Below are 21,476 nucleotides of genomic sequence, written 5' to 3'. Positions count from 1 at the left end.
AATATTAGTTCCCCCCCCCCCCTCCGGATTGTTATTAGGGGGGCCGAAACGCGTCGTTTGGCACCCCTCCCGACTTTTCCGCACCTTTTTTAGGGGTTGTTACCCCACCCTAGAGAATTACCAAAATGTTATACACATTGCCGCTGCTACATGAGTCCTTTCACATTTAATTCAATATTTTTGAATTTGTGACTACAGGTACAAGTTAAATACTGTAGTGTAAACGTGGCATTAGGTTTATTCGGGTATTGATAGTTTTTGATAACTATAAAAAACTATCGGATTTTCATGTTCACGTACACAAAAATCCAGCAAAGTAGGGGAAATTGAGAGACCAAATTGGCATTTCATTCTGATGAAAGCCTGCTAATTTCTGCTGGAAAAATTTTTGCCAGCATGAAAACCAGCTGATCAAAGTCATCTGCTTTCAATTTATGAAAATAGGAGTGTTCGCTAAACAACTGCCAGTAAGAATTAGCCAGTAACAAAATTCAGAGAGTAAGGTACCTTACTGTCCCAAAGAGAGAAGCTTACTAAGTTTTGCGCGAACAGGAAATGGCAAACATTTGCAAGCTTCACTGCCAGCTGGCGTCCATCGTTGCATTTCGAGCATAATAATCTTTTTAAATAATTTCAGGTAGAAACCAAAACAGGACCTATACGTATATTTCTTCTTATTCTGACTTTCTTCAACATACGCTTCAATTTCTTTGTGGAAGTCACTGTCGGATTTCCTACGTCGACAGTGGTGTCGAGTGCGTTCCGATTACGAATACAGCTTTTTCAGCCCTCCAAGTTTTACTGGGTTTTTGACTAAATGAACACGATTTGGTAACAATTAGTACCAACTTGTACAAATTTTGTACATAGCGAACACTCCTAGTATGGAAATTTATTTCAAATTTAGATTTAGATTTAGATTTATTATTATAATTTTTAAGTTTAAAATATTTTATTAGAATTGCAAATGGATCGGAAGAAAGCAAATACTCCTTTACTCATGTTTGATTAGAAAATTGTTTTAGGAAAACTTTTAATTCATATTTTCATGTTTTCTGTTTAATGCTATTGTATGCAAACAAAATTTCGATCAGCAATACTAAAAACTTGCAAGTTTTTGCTAGTTTTGCGTTCGTGTACTTTTGCTAACATTTCTCTCTTTGAGAGAGAACAAATAAAATTTCATTAGAATTTTGCTGCTGAGAGTTTTCTGCTGGAAGAATACGTGAATACACCTATTATAATAAATCTTAAGTAGCTGCTTGCCAAGTGCAAGTTCAAATATTTTTGAAAAGTGTCGAAACTCGAAAAATTCCAGAGCGATTGCAGCAGCATGTCAAGTAGGGGTTAAATACTTCATGACAGGATATTAAATTAATTGCAAGTATTTTTGTTTTTATGTTCAACACTTTATAATCTTACACAAATTCGCCAAAAATCGCGTTGCGCTGCAACACTCAATATTTTTCGAATGTGATTGAGAAATTTTCGAGATAATGCACTGCTGCGAGTGAGCGGCGGTATCCACCTTCTAAAAGTGAAGTGGGGGCTTCCCTGCAAAAATCGCGACTACTCCATGCATGCGTGTAAAGAGTACTCCCTAAGGACCAAAGAGTACTCCAAAATTAACCACAATTCATATAAAAAATATGGTCCAATTAACATTGCGATGTCCTAGGGCAGGACCATATACTCCATCCCTGCATTACATCAGAGTAGCACAAAACTACTCCAACATATTAACAATGGGCATTGTTGTTATATTTTTTCGTTTGTACACGCTTTTGTTCCTCACTTCTCAAATGCTTTTTCAAAATTAATAAAAACCAAGACAAAAATTAAAAATTACATGTTGCCTCTGACGGTATTCGAACCCGAACATGCTGGGAGCTAAGAACTAACAGCGAGCATCTCTACACGTTCAGCTACAGCCAGACATGCAAATGTGCTTTCAAATGCTCAACTTCAATCACGTTTCGTTAAAACACGAGCAGTGATCGGATAACAAACAATAAGCTGGCGCAGAGACACGAGTTGGTCCGCTACAGCATGACAGAGGAACACTTTTGTAAGTACTCCAATTTACCACAAATAGAGTACATGGTCCAACGATTTTTGCAGGGTTATAGCAAGAGTTATTTGTTGTTAAATTGATGAAAATTCTCCAAAATCACTGCAAATATTTCACTTGTCACCACCACTAAAAACTTATAATTTGTGTTAAATGTAGAGAAAAATTTGGTTTGAAATTTAAGGAGCTAATGGGGGTTAAGGTATTAAAAATGAACACGTGTGTTCATTTTACTCTAAATATACGTTTTTAATAGTAAATAATTCATAAGGGCATTTTTAAATTTTTTTTTATAATAGTTAAACAACGAAATATTACTGAAATTTTTATTAAAAAGTAAAAATTACTGGTGAACCTATAATTTTGTGGTGCAGGGTCATAAATAAAGATAAAAATGCCAAAGTATTTTTACGCATAAACCCTCATCAGTCCAACGCGGGCTAGGCAATTCACAGTACATATCGTTACCTCAATTCACAAAAGCCCTAACCAACAAATTTTTTTATTTTACAGCGGAAACAAAAAGCATTTTAAAAAGAGTATCAAAGCCAGGTAGGTACTTCTCTAAACAAAATTACTATATTCTCCCACAATTCTTTTTTCTCAGAAAACGCTTTTTTTTTGTCGCCACCCCACTTCCTGTCACCATCGTATAGAGTATGTATTAACCGCTTACAATGCTAATTGAATAAACAATAATTGAGGCGCAATTTCTAGTTTAACTTTGCATTTTATTTCTATGCTGTTGTTTGGCAGACGTTAGTTTGTTATGGCTTGGAGACGACGACCGATCGTCAGTCCGCTGTGAGCTTGCATTTATATTATATCAACGTTCTAATGTACGTACGAACATACATAATCTATCTACATACATTCATTTGTAAATATGTATGAGAGATTTAAGCATTTTTTTTTGTTACCTTTTTATACTTGCAAACAGTAATATTGTGGCCGTACATCCCATTCAGACATGCTTCGCTAGAGTCATATTGTATAGACTTTCTGGTTTGGTGTACTTACATATGTATGTACCCTATATAGACATCGAATTCGCGCTTTGAAGGCACAAGCCATACAAAAATTAAATTAAAATATGTATAAAAAAATGATACATTTTTGTACATGTGTAGGATTACATTCATATGAAACAAGGTTGCTTTTGATAGAATAGAAAATTCCATGGCAGCGTTAGCTAATCTCAAGTTTGCTTTTCAAACAATTATATATATATAGTGTGTTTATTTTGTTAATATTTGTACATATTTTCATATATTTAAGTGCTGCACAAATATAGTATACATTCATGACAGTGGAGTAGTTGAAGTGAATTATTACCACAATTTCATTAATACAATAAATGCATATGTAAAACAAAAGTATGAACAAAGCCACAATATTATAAAAAAATAATAGTACAAATAATTATTGTGTATACAATGGTGGGCCGGTAATTAGAAACGGTTTGCATTTACAAGTTTTACACATCTATTTTTTTGATTAATTTTTTTTTAGCGAAATATATAGTTCATACTTCAACGAAACCCCTATAACACCAATGTGCGTGCCGAACCCTAATCGCAAAAATACCGTAATTGATATTGTACTAGGAATTTTCTTTTTGATGCTGAAATGCTCAGGCGTACACATGCATACATAGGCATACAATTTTTATGTTGAATGCGTGAAGATTAAAAGTATGTAATTGCTTATACCCAAGGAGAAGAAACCTTCGAGGCGTACATCTTATAACACTGCGAAGAATAGAGATTGAAACGTGCAACAAGTAAATTCATTTTTGACTACAAAATTTTATTAAAAAAAAAGCTCGTTGAGTAAGTTGTCGCAAACAACTAGCGACACCGGCCCAGAGCCCTTCTGTGGCTTGGGGAAAAGGGTCACTTTCTGCCCTTGTTTGGTTAGAGCAAGAGGCTCAAAAAAATCGCTACTGGGATAATTTCCCAGGCCTTGAGCATCCCAAAGCACTTTTAGGGACATATAACCTAAAACGCTTAAAAAAATGTATGAGCTTATCACAGAATAACTTAAGAATTTTTACAGTAATTCCGACGTAATTCCGACGGGACACTGCTGGTTGAACTATCACCTGACTAAACTGAGAATTTACTCGCATGAGCGATACAGATTTTGCAGGACGGATAACGAGACTGCGCAGCACATCTTAGAAGAATGTTCTTAAGGTCCAACAATAATAATAATAAGCTGTCGCAAATGCCACACGAGTTTTAATGCTGTGTGACGACTGACTGAAAAATTATGGCGGTACAGTCCCTACATTTTGCAAAAACAAAATACATGTAAATTTTTGTTTTTGTACTCCTGCTAGCACCTTATATTAATTCGCCTTGCTTTTATTTATGTGTTTTTTGTTATAGATCGAACTATATTTTAAATGAAAATTATATTAAAAGTAAATAAACATAATTTGAAAACATGGTGGAATAATAAGTAGGTGTTGTCAGTAGCGACGTGCTTGTTGCAATTTTGACAAGATCGGCATGCTTATTTTCAGTGCTGCCGATCTTAATTTGTATACTTCTATTCGTTGGGAAATAGTATCTAAAATACTCCTTTTTAGTAATCCGTTTTATGGCGATTTTTAAATAACTTTGTGTTTTCAGAACGATATTAATATCTAAAATTGCTGGATTTCTATAATTTTTGTCCACAAAATGTAAAAAAAAAAAAAATAAAAGATATTGTGGTTATCAATGGAAAATGACGTATGTACGTATGGAAAGGCGATTTTTTATATTAAATAACTTTTGCTGCATTGCCACAACATCGAGCCAAATGGACTACTGTTACACTGAAATAGAGTGGCAGCATGGTTAAATTACGATTTCGCTTATTATATCGATATATATGCGTTTGAATCTATTTAAAAAATCATTTAGTCTTATAGGAAATTGCTGCCTTAATTTACTGCCTCTACTTTTTTTAACTTACAATATATGTCCCAACCTGTGTGGAGCTGCCGATACAAACATATATTCAGGCTTATAAGCCTGTAATTAAACATTTTTTTATATTTATTTTGAAATAGTATGCACCAACGGATTAAAAGTTGTAAATAATTACTACCTTTTCTACTACTTTAACTGACAACACCTTGTTATTAGTTGAGTTACATACCACTTTGAATTTCGCTCCTATCTTATTGGCCGCAGCTGTATGTACACATATAAAACATCTCCAATAAATATTAAAATAAATAAAATATTGACGAAACCACTGGCGCTCTTAGCCGTCTTAGCGGTGTTCATTTAATATATTAATGCATTCACATTTGGCGTAGCATATTTTGTAGTTCTATTTTATGTACAACGAGCTTTTAAAAATAAATTGTATTGCTGCTAAGAAATTTTACTTTCGTAACAATTTATTAGACCAAAATTTGCACAGTTTGAACGAACGACAAGATAAGAAAAACATCAAAAGAACGAAATCTGCCTCTTCGGTTCTAGCTTTTCAACTAACGAATCGGCCGACATTGTGAAACAGAATGGGTACTGTGTAAAACAAAAAAAAATGCATCTACTACTTACATAGCTACATAAAACTATAGTGTGTGCAGAAAAAAATCTGTGAGGCTATATAGAAACATTTTAAGCAACTTAAAGAAAATTGAGGATTGGCATAGCAAAGAACCATAGCTGGCTGCCTTTGGTTCATACTTTATGCATTATTGCTATTTTTTCATTACTCGTTAGCAAGAGCGGCGAAGTATGGTGTTGAGGGAGTGGGCTAAAGAGGTGAACAACATCGGTTGCGATGGATTGTGGCCAGAAGACGACGACGTCGTTGCATGTAATGGCACTGTATGCTGTTGTCAAAGTAAACAAAGCATCGCAATATCATTGTGTTGGTGGCAGCAAGTGCAACTAACTGACTGGTAGAGACTAGGCACCCATTTAGTTGAAGGCTTGTTTGTTGTTTGGCTAGTCGATTGCCTGATTGAGAAAAAAATATATATTTTCTTATGCACCTTGCTCTCCTATTGGTATGTACATATTATTTCTTTGCCTTCCATTCTATGGCTCTTGTTTTTCTCAGCCATGTTGGTTGCATTTTTCTACTATGCGTACATACTATGCATCGTTTTCTCGCTAGCAAATATGTGCTTTCTCGAATTTATGTAAAAGTAAAATAAATGTGGGACCTTTTTTGAGTGATATTGAGAGAAAATGTGTAAATGGAAGCTAAGTTTGTGCATTTTTTCCATAATTTTTATTGCCTTTGCTTCAATCTAAGAAATTGCACTTCAGAGAACAAGCCATAATAAATGATGAAGTATCTCACAAGACTTCTATTTTCGAGTGCAAATTTAAATACATATGTATGTACATAAGATTACATATAACCACAAATTATATATTGTAGCTTCTGTCGTTTGTATGCATTTGTTATAAATATCATCAACACATAATTAATTTGTCGTTTATAGTTTCTAATTATTATGGCCCTATTTACTTAATCTAGGGTTCACGGTATACTGATAATTTTCATATACTCGCATAATATATTAATCTTCTAAATAATTTAGGTACATATCTGTGTATCTGTGTGTGAAGCTGGCTTTACTATAATGCGGCTTTCCCTATATTCTTTAAACGACAAGGAATTTTTTGATGAGACTTAATGAGAATATTGACTTGCTAATATCGGAACTTTCTGCACGTTTATTTGCCAAAAGTTTTTCAATGGCTCGGCGCCAGTGAGTCATTTGCAATCGTATGCAGCTAATGCCGCTTTATACTAAAGCCAGCCTTTCGACATAAGCTACTGTTCCATACGAACACAGTTATGTATAGTATATAAAATCAGTTTTGTGGGTATAGTTTTGGGAATTTTTGTTGACGTTACAGGAGCATGCGCCAATACCAACTATGTACATATCAACCATCCACCCACTCACATTTTATATTTATTGTTGTCTATTATAGTTTATAATACATACTACAATTTTTCTACTCTGGTATGTTCGAAAAATAGGAGTGTTCATTCGCTAAGACGGCAGAAAGAAAAAAATCGTACTTACATTTTGTAAAGCCTGGGCTTGTCTTGTGGTCTGCAACACCACCACAATCTCCATATTTATGACGAAAATTGTAAATTTTTTTGTACATTCTAATTTCATTTACGTCAACTCACTTAGATATTTGTGCTGCGGATTTTAATTTTTCTTTTTGTTTTCTTTTAGTTTATACCTTCTGCATTTAAAGTTTGATTTAAAAGTATGTGTATGTATGTGTTTGTCTAAATATTTCTCCATATATGTATGTACATATGTATGTACAAACGTGTTTTTATATGTTGTCCAAAGTAAAATTAATAGAATCCCTAGCTTGCCACATATACATTTCGACTAAGCCCATTCGCCCATCCCTTTTTTTCAACTGTACCAACAACAATGTTATACGTACATATATTCTGCCACTCGCATGCCTCCTAATCGAATTTGCGCCTATTCATCTCCTAAAACGCGCCTCTGTTTGCGTGTTCTGCTTGTCAATAAACAGTGCAACTCGGTTAGTTGCTCGTACGTCTGACTTATGGTGTTACGTAACAATCGCGCAAATCATACGTGTGAGTGTGGTTGTACATTTTTAAGGTGCATTGATGACTGATTCTTCATAGTGTGCAGAGTTTAAAGGGAATCGCTCTTTTATTAAATTTATCACAAATTCATTTTGAAATATTTCATTTGAATGTAGCCTGATGATGATAGTTTTCGTAAATTAAATTTTTTTTCCTGTTTTTGAGCATTCTATTTTTTTATGGCTATTCTATATTCATCATTTTGCTATACCTTTCTGCCTTTTATGTTGAACACTAGCTGGCTCATTCTGAACTATACCTTTTCCAGCATATTCATAAGCGCTATAACAACTTCAATGGAATCAATAAAATTGTGTGTATTTTGTTTTGCTTGCTACTTCTCTGCTTGCACAGTCTTTTGTCCAATATTCGTGGCAATTCACTCGCTTCCCTGACAGTTCCTTTTTTCTTTAATTTTTATCATTGTCATTCGTTTTGACCAAATTTATTATGTTACTTTTGCCACCTACTTCTTTGTCTTTTTATCGCTTTTGAGTGTACATGCATATACATATATGTATGCATTTAACAATATTTATGTACATAATCATATTTTGTTACTCGCTTCGCTTTGTATATTCTTGGCGCTGACATTTTCTCACTAGTTTTTGAACAAACATTTAGAAATGCATTCCTATAAATTTTCTGGTCGTGTAAAATTTTATTGTTATTCATAATTTAATTCCAATATGACTTGCATGGGAGTAAATTTTTCATGCTTTTGTCGCGCTTTTTTATGTATCCATACCTTTACATTTTGGGATGGAAAAAAAATAGGAGGTTATATACCATTGGCCAAATCGATTTTACATTAGAGCGATTGTAAAAAATGCGAAACTATGAATAATTAATATTGTTTTAGTTTGTGATCGGCCTTAAAACCCTTTGGCAAAAATTTTTGTTCTAACAAAAAAACCCAGTGGAATATTCCTGAAGGGACAGTTCTTAGCCAGATATAGATACATAAATTTGTGTCCTTACGATTGCGTAGCTCGTCTGTCGAGGGTGTTAACTAAATCGGCGTTTTGAATATTTCCTCCCAACACTTGTTTAACATTATATGAATTATCAACCCTAAAATTAATAAATTATATATTCTCCATTTACAGCAATCAATAATACATCGAGTAATAGCGAAAAATTCACTAAAACGATATAAATAAATCACATACATATAACAAGTCTAAAAGACATTTTAAGTGAACTGCAACCTTTCAGGCAGAAAACAACGACAGTGGAATCGCCAAATAATAAACGACGCTTCAACCGCAAACCAAGGAAACGTAAACGGAATCGGAATCGAAAACGCATCCACAAATGCAACAGAATTAACGTAGGCTACGTTGTTGTGACATTTTCTTTTCCTTTTCCTAATTCCAATGAAAATCAATCAACACACGACGGTAAGCAATTTATGAATACCAATTATCGTAGGATCGATATTTACTAGTTACTCCAAAAAAAAAGCAAACACCTATTTGTAGTGTTAGAGCGCTGGAAATTAAGCACGGTGTATAAAAGAAATACAATCAGCAGTTTAGTAATGTCCCCTGATGTAATGGCTTACAATGTAATGGTCAGAACAATTAGAAATTCCCGCGACTACCAAGCCACAAACGATTTTCTAACCGCAAAAGCAGCATCAGCACAATTAGCAGCAGTAAAATTAGCTGCCACACTAATATTATACACCTGCTACAAAGCATTGCAACCAATTATTAGAGTCACCAGTCACTACAAAGATTACAGCAAAAATAATCGTATAACATTTTGTTACGAATTAAGCCCCCATGTGGGTGGGGGACCGCCTCCAGCAGCAGCGGTAGGAATAGCAAAAGCGGCTGGCCTAAATAATGATAATAGTTAAGTGAGTGAATTTCGAAACAAGAGTAACCGGGATTCACAAAAATTTATTTCTAATAAAGGATTTTAATTTGCTTTCAAGAAAAAACAGTAAATCTAAAATTTGACCTTTGTTGCTTAAAAAAAAAAAATACATCACCTTTTATACTTCTCTTGAAGTAATAAATAATTGTAGTGCAAATCGCAGCTTTGTCAGATGCACTAACAATACATACATAAGTACTGCATAGCGAATGATGCCATTGCAATCGTCTGGTATAATTGTCGTAGAGAAGCCAACAACAGCAGTGACAACACAATCAGGCAGTACAGCAGCTACCGGTGATGTAGCAGCGCCGGCAAACTTAGCTATACAACAGTCGCAACAGCAGTTTTATCAGACACAGCAGTCAACAATAGCAAAGGGTACAAGCGTTGGAGCTGCAACATCGGTTGGAAAATATTTTGAATACTATGGTACGAATGATGTACGCCAACCACAACAACAGCAGCAAAACCACCAGAAAAAACATAATGTTGCTAGCACCAACAAAAATACTAGTAGTAGAAGTCAATCGCAGTTGCCATTAATGCGACGTGCACAGCAGCGCAAGAATAGTAACAGCAGCAATTTGAGTAAGAAGTGTAGCAATAATACTACCATTACGAGAGCAGCAACCAACACGAAAATTCTACAAATTAATGCAAAGCAGCAGCAGCAGCAACACCAATTAGTACAGATGAATCAGCAACAACAACATCAAATAATACAGCATACAACAATACATCAACAACAGCAACCTCATCAAATACATCAGCAACAGTCACAACATCTGGCCACATCACAGTTGCAGCAGCAGCAGCATCTATCGTCGAAGCAGCAGCAGCAACATGTGCAAAAGCAGCATCAGCTGTCTCAACAAATGCATTCACAACAGCAGCAGCAGCAACAACAAAATCTCCAGCAGCCATCACAGGCACAGCCTCAGCAGCAGGTAATTCAAGTGAGCGAAGAATTCATTGAACAAGCAACTGCTTCGGGAGCCACCAACATGATGATATCAACAACAGGCGAAGTGCTGAATCCGCAGATCTTCAAAATAGTAGCCACAGATGGCACCACAGGCAACATGATTATCGACAGCGGCAGCGCTGCCGCCGTCGGTGGCCAATCCAAAGTATTGCTAAGCAATTTAACTGTGTTGGCAAAACAAGCTCCTAACGCGCCGAACACGTCGGCAACCAGTGGGGTGGCTGTGGGCTCAGGAGGCACCTTGGGCGCGCAGCAACAGCACACGATTGGCGTTAGCAGCGGCGGCCAATCACAATCGGGACAAACAATCAATTATATGAGTGCTAAAAACTTGTCGTATTTAACCACAGCAACGGCAACCGCCACACCTATTACTGCAGGTGGTGGAAAAACACAAAAGTATACCGTAACGGGCACCTACAAGACGGGTGTAAAACAACAGCAGCAACAGTCACAGCAGCTAACGTCAACCACGTACATACAACAGTCGCAACAGCAGCAACAGGCGAGCCAGAGTACATCACAGGGCTCGCAGCAACCACAGCAGCTTTATCAAAAGCTCTCGGTACCGCGCCACGTACAAATGCTTACGCGGGTGCAGACTGTCATGCAACAGCCATCGTCGGCGGCTGGTACGTCAATGACAGCAAACACAGGACAACAAACCCAGCAGCAGCAGCAGACGCAAATGCTGGTGCAACCTATTGTAGGAGGGCAAAAGTATTTGAGCAGCAGTGCCACAACAAAGAGTGTGAGCGTTACTGGTAACGCAGGCAATATGTTGAAGAAGTCGAATAATTTAAAAATTTCCCATGGTAACAATAAAGTGGTGAACAACATGCAAATGCAGCAACAACAGGGTGTGAAAACGACCTATATCACACAGCAGCAGCAACAACAATATCAGCTACACCAGCCTCAATATCAGAGTAGCGGCAGCGGCAAAATTAAAACATCGAAGTTGCTCAAACAGTACAATAATGTTATAAATAATAATAGTAGCGGCGTAAACATGTTGCATCAACAACCGCTGGGCACTTACACAGTTAGCAATAACGGTGGAGGTCATAAACTGCAGCAGACGACAAAGGTGACAAAAATGTCTAGCAATAAATATGTATCACATCAACAGCAGCTGCAACATGTCGCATCTTTGCCACAAAGCACGCAACTGCATCACAAAAATGTACCACAACAGCAGCAGTTTTCAACAAGTACCAATGTTGTCACACTTGCGGGTGGCAGTGCCAATAATACCAATAACGTCGGCAACACTATCAAATTTGTAAATTCGACGCACGCAACAGTCATACAGCAGCATCAGCCAACATTGCCCATGCAGCAACCGCAACAATCGAAAGTAACGTTACGTCAGCAGCAGCAACAACATCAAATACAGTTCGTCGACGCACCAACTGGCGCCATTGTTAAAGATAACGCCACTGGCAATAATATTTACCAGTCACAAACGCACTCCGCCAACAACAACGGCAACAATTCACAGTCGCTGCTCAACGATGATATTATGATCGTTAATGGCACACAAATGACAGACGAGTTGTCAGCACGCATACTACAGAGCATGGCGCAAAAGTCATTCGGCAATCAGCAACGCTACCAGCAACAGCAGCAACCAAAGTCGGTTGTCATGCCACCGCCGACAGCACAGCAAACGCAGCAGCAACAGCAAATTGTATTGCAGCAGCATCCTTCGCCAACATCTGTGCTGCTCTCGCCCAAAGAATATCCGCTATATAGCGCTGGCCAACTATCAGCGCAACAACAGCAGATGGCACAGCAACAGCAATTGTCAGCGCCCTCAACAATCAATACACAATACAGCACAACTGTGCAACAGGGACCTGTCTCGGCGAATGCTTACTTGCCACTCTCTGCTGCGGGTGTACATACTAGCAGCGCCGGTAGTAGTGCTGTCTATGCAGCAATCTCTCAACAATCTGGTGGCGGCATCGGTCGCCAAACACATAGCGCGCCCGGTAGTCGCTCGCATTCTTTGGAGCGCAACAAGTCATATGAGGTCAGCACAACCATCACACGTAAAAGTGCTGTTGACTATTATAAAGCAAATAACAGTGGTGTAGGTGGGCGTGGAAATCATTTTGGCACGCAGGGTTCACATACGTCGGCTTCATTATCGGCTAGCACATCGAATATACCGCTTGACACACAGCAACAGCAGCAGCAACATTCGTCAGCACAGATAATTCACCTACAAACATTGAAATCTTCGCTGGCGGCCACCACAGCGGCCGTGGCAGCTGGTAACAGCAGCTATACGATTGCCACGAACAGTGCAGCAGTAGCTGGCATCAACACTAGTGTACCTGCTGGGACTGGTGAAGATGAAGATATTATTGGCGAAGAGGTGCGCCCGGCGCCTGTAAATACGCAAGATATGCGTTTGCGCATCTTGCATGCCGTTCAGCAGGATCACACTTATGCTAATGCTATGCCGGCGCATCTCTCCGGTACAGACACTACAAAGAGTGGTGGCACGAATGCACAGCAAATGGGAAAAGCAGGCATTGGGGGTGCTAGTGGAACGACACAGTCGCATTTGCAATCGGCATTGACGGGCAATACAGGCGGTGCGCAACAGTGGTCATTAGGCGGCATTGGGGCGGCTGTGGCCTCGGGCCAGGTGGGTTCATCAGGGGTGCTACCAACGCCACCATCCAGTGGTCAGTCGACATACACCTTGCACGGACAGCAAAGTGAGTAGCACATTTTTAATATATCAGACTTTTTTTTACGCCATTTATAGCAAACAATTACTGAAGTTAGTAGATTATAGGCTATCAATTTTTTTAAGTGGGCATTTATTTTCCCTTTTTCCCCATAATATAAATACATAGATTTATAAATTCAATAAAAATTAATTTTATATTTACCAGTACCCCGTATGCAGCAAGATGACGATGCACATTCAGCAATTAGTAATGGTTCGCGTGTCGCTACTGGCGATATTGATCCTGGTGAAGAGACCGAAACAGCACCTGAAGCTGAGGCCGAAGATGATTCGGTTACTCGTTGCATCTGTGATTTGACGCATGATGATGGCTATATGATATGTTGTGATAAATGCTTGTAAGTAGAAGAGGAAGTTTTTTAATAAAATATTTAAAGTATTTGGTTAAAATTTTTTATTTTGGTATACTTTTAAAAGTTTTCTTGTTCTTTTCTTTGTTTAAAACTGGTTTATTTGGATTTTCTATTCTCTTTGGCTTAATATCCATTTATTTTCTATTGGATTGGGCTTTGTGAATAAAAACTAGGCAATTGCTTTTAAAATTCCAGACTCGATTTATTGAAAGGAATTTAAGTAAAAGGTCTGAAATTTTTTGGAAAAAGCAATTGCTTAGATTTTATTGATAAGGCCCATTATCATATTTTATTTCATTTAATTTTCTTACCCATACTCTAACTCTTGGATTTGTTTTTCTTTTGTAGCGCTTGGCAACATGTCGACTGTATGGGCATCGATCGCCAAAATATACCCGATGAGTACCAGTGTGAAGTGTGCCAACCGCGACAGGTGGACAAGGCGCGTGCACGTGCCTTGCAGTTAATGAAACGCAAGGAGCAAACTCAGCTATTGCTCTCAGCACAATCGGCGCATGCAACTGGTTCCAGTGGCGCTTATCTAAGTGGTGGCTCCAATATGGGTGGTAACTATCAACTGGGTGATGGCCAGCAACGTGGGGGTGCGGGCGCTTTCATGATGGGCGGCAGCGGAGATGGCGCGCTGCAAGGCCTGCCGAATAGTACAACGTCCGGCACTACAAAGAAGGGCAAAGTTTTGAAGAAAACCGCCAAAGACACAGCTGGGGGCAAGAAATCCAAAAAGGCGGATAAACTTGGTGTAGGTTCGACAGCAGGTGGCAAACCGCCGCGCAAAGATTCGGCAGCCACAAAGAAGACAACGAAACGTAAAACTAAGAGCGGTGATGGTACGAGCGCAAGTGCGACAGCCGCTGAAAAACATGCAGCAAATTTGCGACAATGGATCGAAAATTATGAATTGGCCGTAACGAATCACTATTCGCCTGAGTTACGCGCGCGCCTTCATGCCATCACAAAGCAACCCAGCCTGTTACAGAGCATATTAAATACGGAGAATCGCGCGTTGAAGGATTGCTGCAACAATGATTTGGAGAATCGCGCCACTACAGTGCCACACGCGGGCGGTAAAATACTTATAAGCAACATGGACATTGCACCAAGTTTTCCAATTTTCGAATTACGTGGCAAATACATGCTGAGTCCGCAGTATAAGACGCAAAATGCATCGGTGAATATGAATTCACCGCCACCAAGCAATTATCTAGCAGCTAGTCTGAAGGCGCATAAGACTCCTGGTCCTTTCATTTTCTTCTACCAGCTGCCCGATGCTGAGGCGCCTATGCAAACAATGAATGAAGATGGCTCATATCCACCAATACCGCCGCAGCCAGCATACCTTAAAGGTCCGGAAATATGCGTGGACACGCGTACTTACGGCAATGAGGCGCGCTTTGTGCGCCGTTCTTGTCGCCCTAATGCCGAGATACAGCATCTCTTCGAAAAGGGCACCATACACCTTTTCATTGTTGCAACGATGCGTATCCGCGCCAGTACAGAGATTACCATTAAACACGAGCCACACGACTTGTTGGCAATAGAGAATAAAAAGGCAACTTCGAGCAACTGCATCGTGCAGCCAACAAGCACGGCATGCGCATGCGGTCTACTCAAGGATTGTCTCTTTGGCCCACCACCAACCCAACAGTCCTTAGCAGGCGGCGCGACGAAATCTAGCAGCCGCAAGTCATCGCTCGCCACAACCTTAAATGGTGGCGTACAATTAAATAGCAGTGCAGCTGCCATACAACTAACAATGGGTGGTTTGCCAACGTCAGGAGTTGGAAATAAAAAGAAGGGTGGCGCACAAAACATGAATCGCAATCGTTCGACTTCATCAAGTGGCGATAGCAGCATCGGTGGTGCTGCCGGTGGTGGCATGAATAGTCCAAATGTTGCATTGCCTGCAGTAGCACCACTGAATATGAACGCCAATATGTGCAGCAGCAACTCATTCAAGAGTAATGGCGGTCTTAACATTTTGTCCGCACATGCGCTAGCCACTTCAGCGGTGATGGTGCCTAATAGCAATGGTAACATGAGCGCGACCTCCTCCGTGTCGAGTGTAATGCACGATTCTGGTATTTGTACATCGTCTTCATCGCCATCAGTGTCCATACCGTCACCTTCTGCTCTACACATACACTCACCGACGCAATCACAGCAGCAGACTTGTACTGTACCCGCTACAACCACCTTACAGCGCAGCAACAGTGCCCTCTTCATGCAGCACAGTCCACAACAGCATCAACAGATCTTGGGTGCATTGCCAACGCCGTTGCTGTTGTCTCCACCACAGCAAGTTGTACAGCAACAACCACAGCCTCAGCATCAGAGCATTGTGGACGCGGTGGCTAACAACACACATGTGCCACTGCTGGATGAAGTGTCTACACCCGAAGCCACGCCAATTACGTTACAACAGCCGATTAGTCAGCCGGAGCAGCAGCAGCAACAGCAGCAACAGCAGCAACAGCAGCAGCAGCAGCAACAGCAACAGCAGCAGCAGCAGCAACAGCAGCAGCAGCAGCAACAACAGCAGCAGCAGCAGCAGCAGCAACAGCAGCAGCAACAACAACAGCAGCAACAACAACAACAGTTGAATTTGTCCATTAGTCAGGCGCAAGAACAGCAAATGCATGTGCAACAGCTAAGTCAACAACCAATACAAAACGTTCTTGTCGGCCCTACAATAAGCGATGCATCGCTAGCTGCAGCAGCGGCTTTGCAATCGCTTAACACCGCCGTAACACTGACTGGTACTAATATGTCGGTGTCAGTGAATGTCCCACTAAGCCAATCAACCAACAATATTGCCATAGCCGTTCCCGAATCTACAACCTCATCTGATGCATTAAATGTTAGCGATGTCGAACAACAAAAAGAACAACAACAGCAGCAGCTGCAGCTGCAGCATCTGCAGCAACAACAAACACAATACTATGTCGCTACTACAATGCAGCTTCCACCGCTTCACGATGTCACTGATGGTGGCATGCCGTCAGTAGTACAACAACAACAGCAGCAGAACCACCAGCTGCAACAGAACGCAATAACAGCCCAATTGCCGCCGCCGCAACAGTCGCTTGGCGCTGTTGCCACCTCACCGCACGCTGGTTCGAAATCGCCACAGAAGCAAGGCGGCGTCAATGCCAGCGTCGCCGGAGTGTCTTGTTTACCCTCGAGTAGTGCGCGCAAAACGCCCGCCAAGTCATCGGGTTCGCGCTCTACCAGCTTCTCTGAGGACGATCATGGGCACAATACTAGCAGCGGTAGCGTAAATGAAGACCACTCAAGCCTACCAACATCGAAGGAGAAGCCGAAGCTATCGCGTGAAGATCGTAAAATGGAGGCGATCCTACGTGCCATTGAAAAAATGGAGCGAAATCAGCTTCGTAAAAATCAACAGGGCAAATCGGCTGGCAATGCCTCAGCTGCCACTAAGCGACGCAACAGTAACAGCAATTCGCCAACTACGCCCACAAAATCCGTAGCCGGCAGCGACATGAGCGCTAGCATCAGCAGTGGACGCGTTTCAGCGGTCTCCGCGCGCAAAAAAAAGCGAAAGGCGCACAAGTCGTACAGTGGTCACAGTGCGCAGGCGCGGAAGCGTCGCAAAAGTCGCATCAATAGCAGCAACGAATCCGCAGATGGCGCTGGCGTTAGTGGTGCTGGTTTGCCGACAGCTGCTGCCGTAGGCAGTGGTGGTATTAGTGAGTGCGCAGCACATTCGGAGGCAGAGTCAACATCGTTGTTATCACCAACAGCTCCGCTTGTCACAACTGCGCAAAATTACGACCAACTGCATCCCGACAGCAACGAAATTGTTGTTGATACAGTAGCGCCTACAAATGAAGATCAGGCCGCCGGTCTTTTGCTCGCTTTATCGAATCCCGACCTAAAAATGTCACCAACGCTGCAAAAATCACCGCAGGTCTTATCCCCGGTACTGCAGCAGCAGCAGCTGCAGCATCAGCCAGAACAACAATACACGCCGCCACAGTATGCGCTCGAACAGTTGAAATCACCGCAACATAGAACGCCAACAGGCGGCGGTAGTGCTGCATCTCCACCTGCTACACCGGTGAGCTCGGCTTGTCTGCTGATCGAGGCTGCAGTTGGTCCCTTGCAAGAACACATGGACGGCAGTCCGAGTGGCGAGTTTAAGTACCCTAATAAGACCAAGACGAAAAAAGTGCTCATGTCTAATTGGCTGCTACATCAAGTAGATGCGGATACTAGCGGCAGTGATTCCCCACCGCCCGGCACACCAACACCACCACCACCACCTATGACAAATAATGCTTCCGCAGAGGCAGTGTCTGCGGCAGTAGCAGTGGCTGGCGAGGCAGCTATTTCCGCGCCAATGTCATCTTCCCCCGCTACACTTGGTTTGGATTCTCTAGTACAAGCAGCAACGATGTGTGATTACAGTAAACAACAACCCAAGGGTAACGTCAACTATGCTGCCATCGACGGACTGTGCCCCGCTCCCGTGGCTTGTGATGAACCACAAAATCTCAGCATGGCTGCGCAGAAGGTCGAGGAATTTATACAGCAAACGGAGCGCGGCAACAACGCGGTATACAATCCGACAGCAGTCACAGGTGTTAGTGCTGCGCCGCGCAATATGCTACGTCTGCCGCTACAAGTTAGCACTTGCAGCAATAATTCGTCGGTAAAGAAGCGCTGGTTGCGACAGGCTATTAGCGAAGAAACTACCACAGATGAGGCGATGACGCCAACACCCACAGCAGCAATGGCCACTAGCCTGCAAATCGATTCGCCTACAGCAGCAGTCGCGACGGCGCACCTCAGCGCAGTGATTAATGTCCCCAATGGCTTTACGACGCCGCTTAAGAAGCGACGACTCATCATCAGTGGCAATGTGAAGGAAGAAGACGATGCTGGAGGCAACATTGTGCACTCACCAGCAGCTGGTGGAGGTGCTAATATATCTTTCGAGTCGCCAATAATTGAACTAGTAAAATGTGAAATACCAATGCCGGGTGGGTGCGCGACAGAGCAAGATACTAAGGCGACGAATTTGGCGTCTGTAGGCAGTACCGAAACGGAGGTGGATGTAATGAATGTGAGCGGTATGGGTGCAGTAGCAGGCATGAAGACTGAGGCTGGGTCGAGTGATAATGGAGAAGCAGACGAAGAGGACTATGATGAAGAAGAAGAGCGCGACGATGTAGATGTGGTAGGTGGCTTAAGCGTTAATGAAACTCACACAACGATAGCTGCAAACGAACGAGCATCCGAAGATTGTATGAGGCATGAAATTGTTACGAATGAGGAGCAAGACGTGGCAGAGCGATTGACAGCCACAGAAGAAGAGATGAAACCCGAACCTATGATCATTGATCAAGACGATGACGTCGATATATTGCGTTCACCCAGTCCAGGACATCAACAAATGCTAGCGGCCGAGGATAATTTGGTAAAAATAGAGCCGGAAGACACCAGTGGTGGCGAAGATGTCAAGATCGATGTAGAGCGCGAAGAGAGTTTGGCGGGTGATAAGTTTGAAGAGATGGTAGTGTTGCATGTGAAGAAGGAGGAGGAAGCACAATCAGCAGCTGCTGAGCAAACAGCAATGTCAACAGCAATGGCGGCTGAGGTTGAAGTCGAGGTGAAATTGGATGTAGAAGAGGATGAGAAAAATATAAAGCCAGTCATGGTTGACATTGCAAATTCAGGGGACTGTAAGCGATTTAGTCCATGTGAACAGGATCAAAAAATAACGCTCCCGAAGCAAGAATTACATTTGGCACCTGAAGAAAAGATGTCCTTTAAGATAGAGACGCAGCAATCTATGGATTCGTTGGACTCCGCCCCACACAATAAAACGTCGGTGTCAGCCGATGAAAAGCCGGTATTCCCAACTCAGCTACCGGCAATGAAATTGCTTACACTCGATGGCGGTAGCATCAGTACCATTTCGCCCGAAGAACCCCTAAATAAACGTCCAAAATTGGAGTCGTCCATAGAATCTACAAGTTCGTTGCCGGAGCCACAACAAACTTCGCTACTCAAGCCATTGGCTGCACGAATGTTCGAAATGCCAAAACAAAGTACGGCCAGTGCTAGCGTTAGCGTCGCGGGAAACTGCAACAACCATAATATTGTGCACGCAGCAGCTACTTTGCAAACTGCCTTAACAAGGCCGACCGCGACAACAACTTCGATTACAAACCTCAAACCAGCCGCACAAGCGCTTGCAACCACAGCTGCTGTTCATACAAATTGTATGACATTTTTAGCAGCAGCGGCTGCCGCTGCTATTGAACGTAAGCCGCCACCTCCACCGCCGCCGGCACCAGTTATCATAGCAACAACGCCTCCAACAACACCACCAGTCACTGCAACAACAACAACAGCAGCAGCAATAACAACAACAACCAGTGCGTCAATATTTGTCTATTCCAATAGCGCATTGCCGACGATCGCGGCGTCGCCCAATATCATGGCTACCGCGGCGGACATTGGCAGTGGTGTAATTGGCGCAAATGTGCCTCCAACAACATTGCCGCCTAGCAGCAGCAGCAATATAAGTAGTGCATCAACTGCGCTCGCGACACGCAAACAAAACGCCACTAATAACAATAGCAACGAACGCAAAGTGCCGCTCACCGATGATGACATCCAAGCATGCCTGCATTCCTTCCACAAGGAGAATATACTAATCTTACAATCGCGCAACAACAAGAAGTCAAAGCCAAATTCAGCAACAGCCACAGCAATCGGTAGCAATTCTACAGCAGAGTTGAGCAAAGGTGCCAAGCAGTTAGGCGAGAACAAATCGTCGACCGCAAGCGCTTATTCGTCTCACCACAGTCACCACGCACATGCACATACTCATAATGAGGCGGCGTCTGCAAAGAGCGTTGGCGGTGGCGGCAGCAGCAAGCACAGTAGTGGAGCTTCGAAGTCGTTTACCAATTCGGGGAGCAGCGGTTCGTCTTCGACGAAGAAGCTGCACAAAAAAGACCGAAGCGGTAAGGAGCACAGCGGCAGTAGCCGTTCATTGTCACACAGCGGCAAATTGACTGCGTCCACTCCTTCATCCTGCTCAAAGAAATTATCATCGTCGCATAAAAAGGATTACGGCAGCGGCAAGGTGAGCGGAGGCACCACACCAGTGTCGATATCAAAGCAACAGCCACACAGCAGTAGTTCTGCGAGCTATAACAATTCAAATAGCAACAGCAATGCGTCTGGCAGTGGTGACTCCAAGGATCGTGAAGAGCGCCGCGATCGTGACAACAACAGGGAGCGTGGATTCGATAAAGAACGTCATCATCATCGCCATCGCACCACTTCGTCCTCGAATTCCACGAATACAGTGTTACAATCAGTTGTGGCCGCAGCATCTACCACTCCTACGGCACCGCCACCCATCTCTAAGAAGCGTCAACTCAACTTTGAGCAGGAACTCACCAAAGATTTGCCCCTGGTGAATGCCGCCACAAGCAATAGCAATCGTCACCGCAAAGATAGCGGAAGCCGTGACAGTCGTGATGAAATGGTCAGCTCTACCTGCTCGAGTAATAGCAGCAGTAGTCTGGCGGCAGCACGCAAACGACGCGAGTCTTCTTCCTCTTCGGGCGGCAGCAGTCGACACCGCCATAATAGCAACAGCAGCGGTGGGGTGCCAGAGCAGCAAAAGGAGACTATAATACACAAACAAACGTCTGTAGCGGAACAGAATGGCATTTTGCCAGGAACGCACGCGTCACCATTGCCGCCAGCCGCGTATGTGCG

General features: G+C 42.1%; 1 protein-coding gene across 1 annotated transcript in view; it reads left to right on the top strand.

The window, feature by feature from the left end:
- Positions 1-21,476, top strand: part of LOC118739426 (serine-rich adhesin for platelets) — a gene marked incomplete in the record, with an annotated part of 33,076 nt that overhangs the window by 4,807 nt on the left and 6,793 nt on the right. Inside the window, 3 exon segments of the mRNA XM_036470728.1 lie at positions 8,800-13,300; positions 13,481-13,673; positions 14,037-21,429. Coding sequence (XP_036326621.1) covers positions 9,787-13,300; positions 13,481-13,673; positions 14,037-21,429 — 11,100 coding nt within the window.

Source organism: Rhagoletis pomonella, unplaced genomic scaffold (genome assembly GCF_013731165.1).
Source record: "Rhagoletis pomonella isolate Grant_MI unplaced genomic scaffold, Rhpom_1.0 Rhpom_scaffold_00005, whole genome shotgun sequence".
Classification (NCBI taxonomy): domain Eukaryota; kingdom Metazoa; phylum Arthropoda; class Insecta; order Diptera; family Tephritidae; genus Rhagoletis; species Rhagoletis pomonella.
The sequence above is the reverse complement of the archived record's forward strand: the minus strand, read 5'-3'. Positions and strand labels throughout refer to the sequence as shown.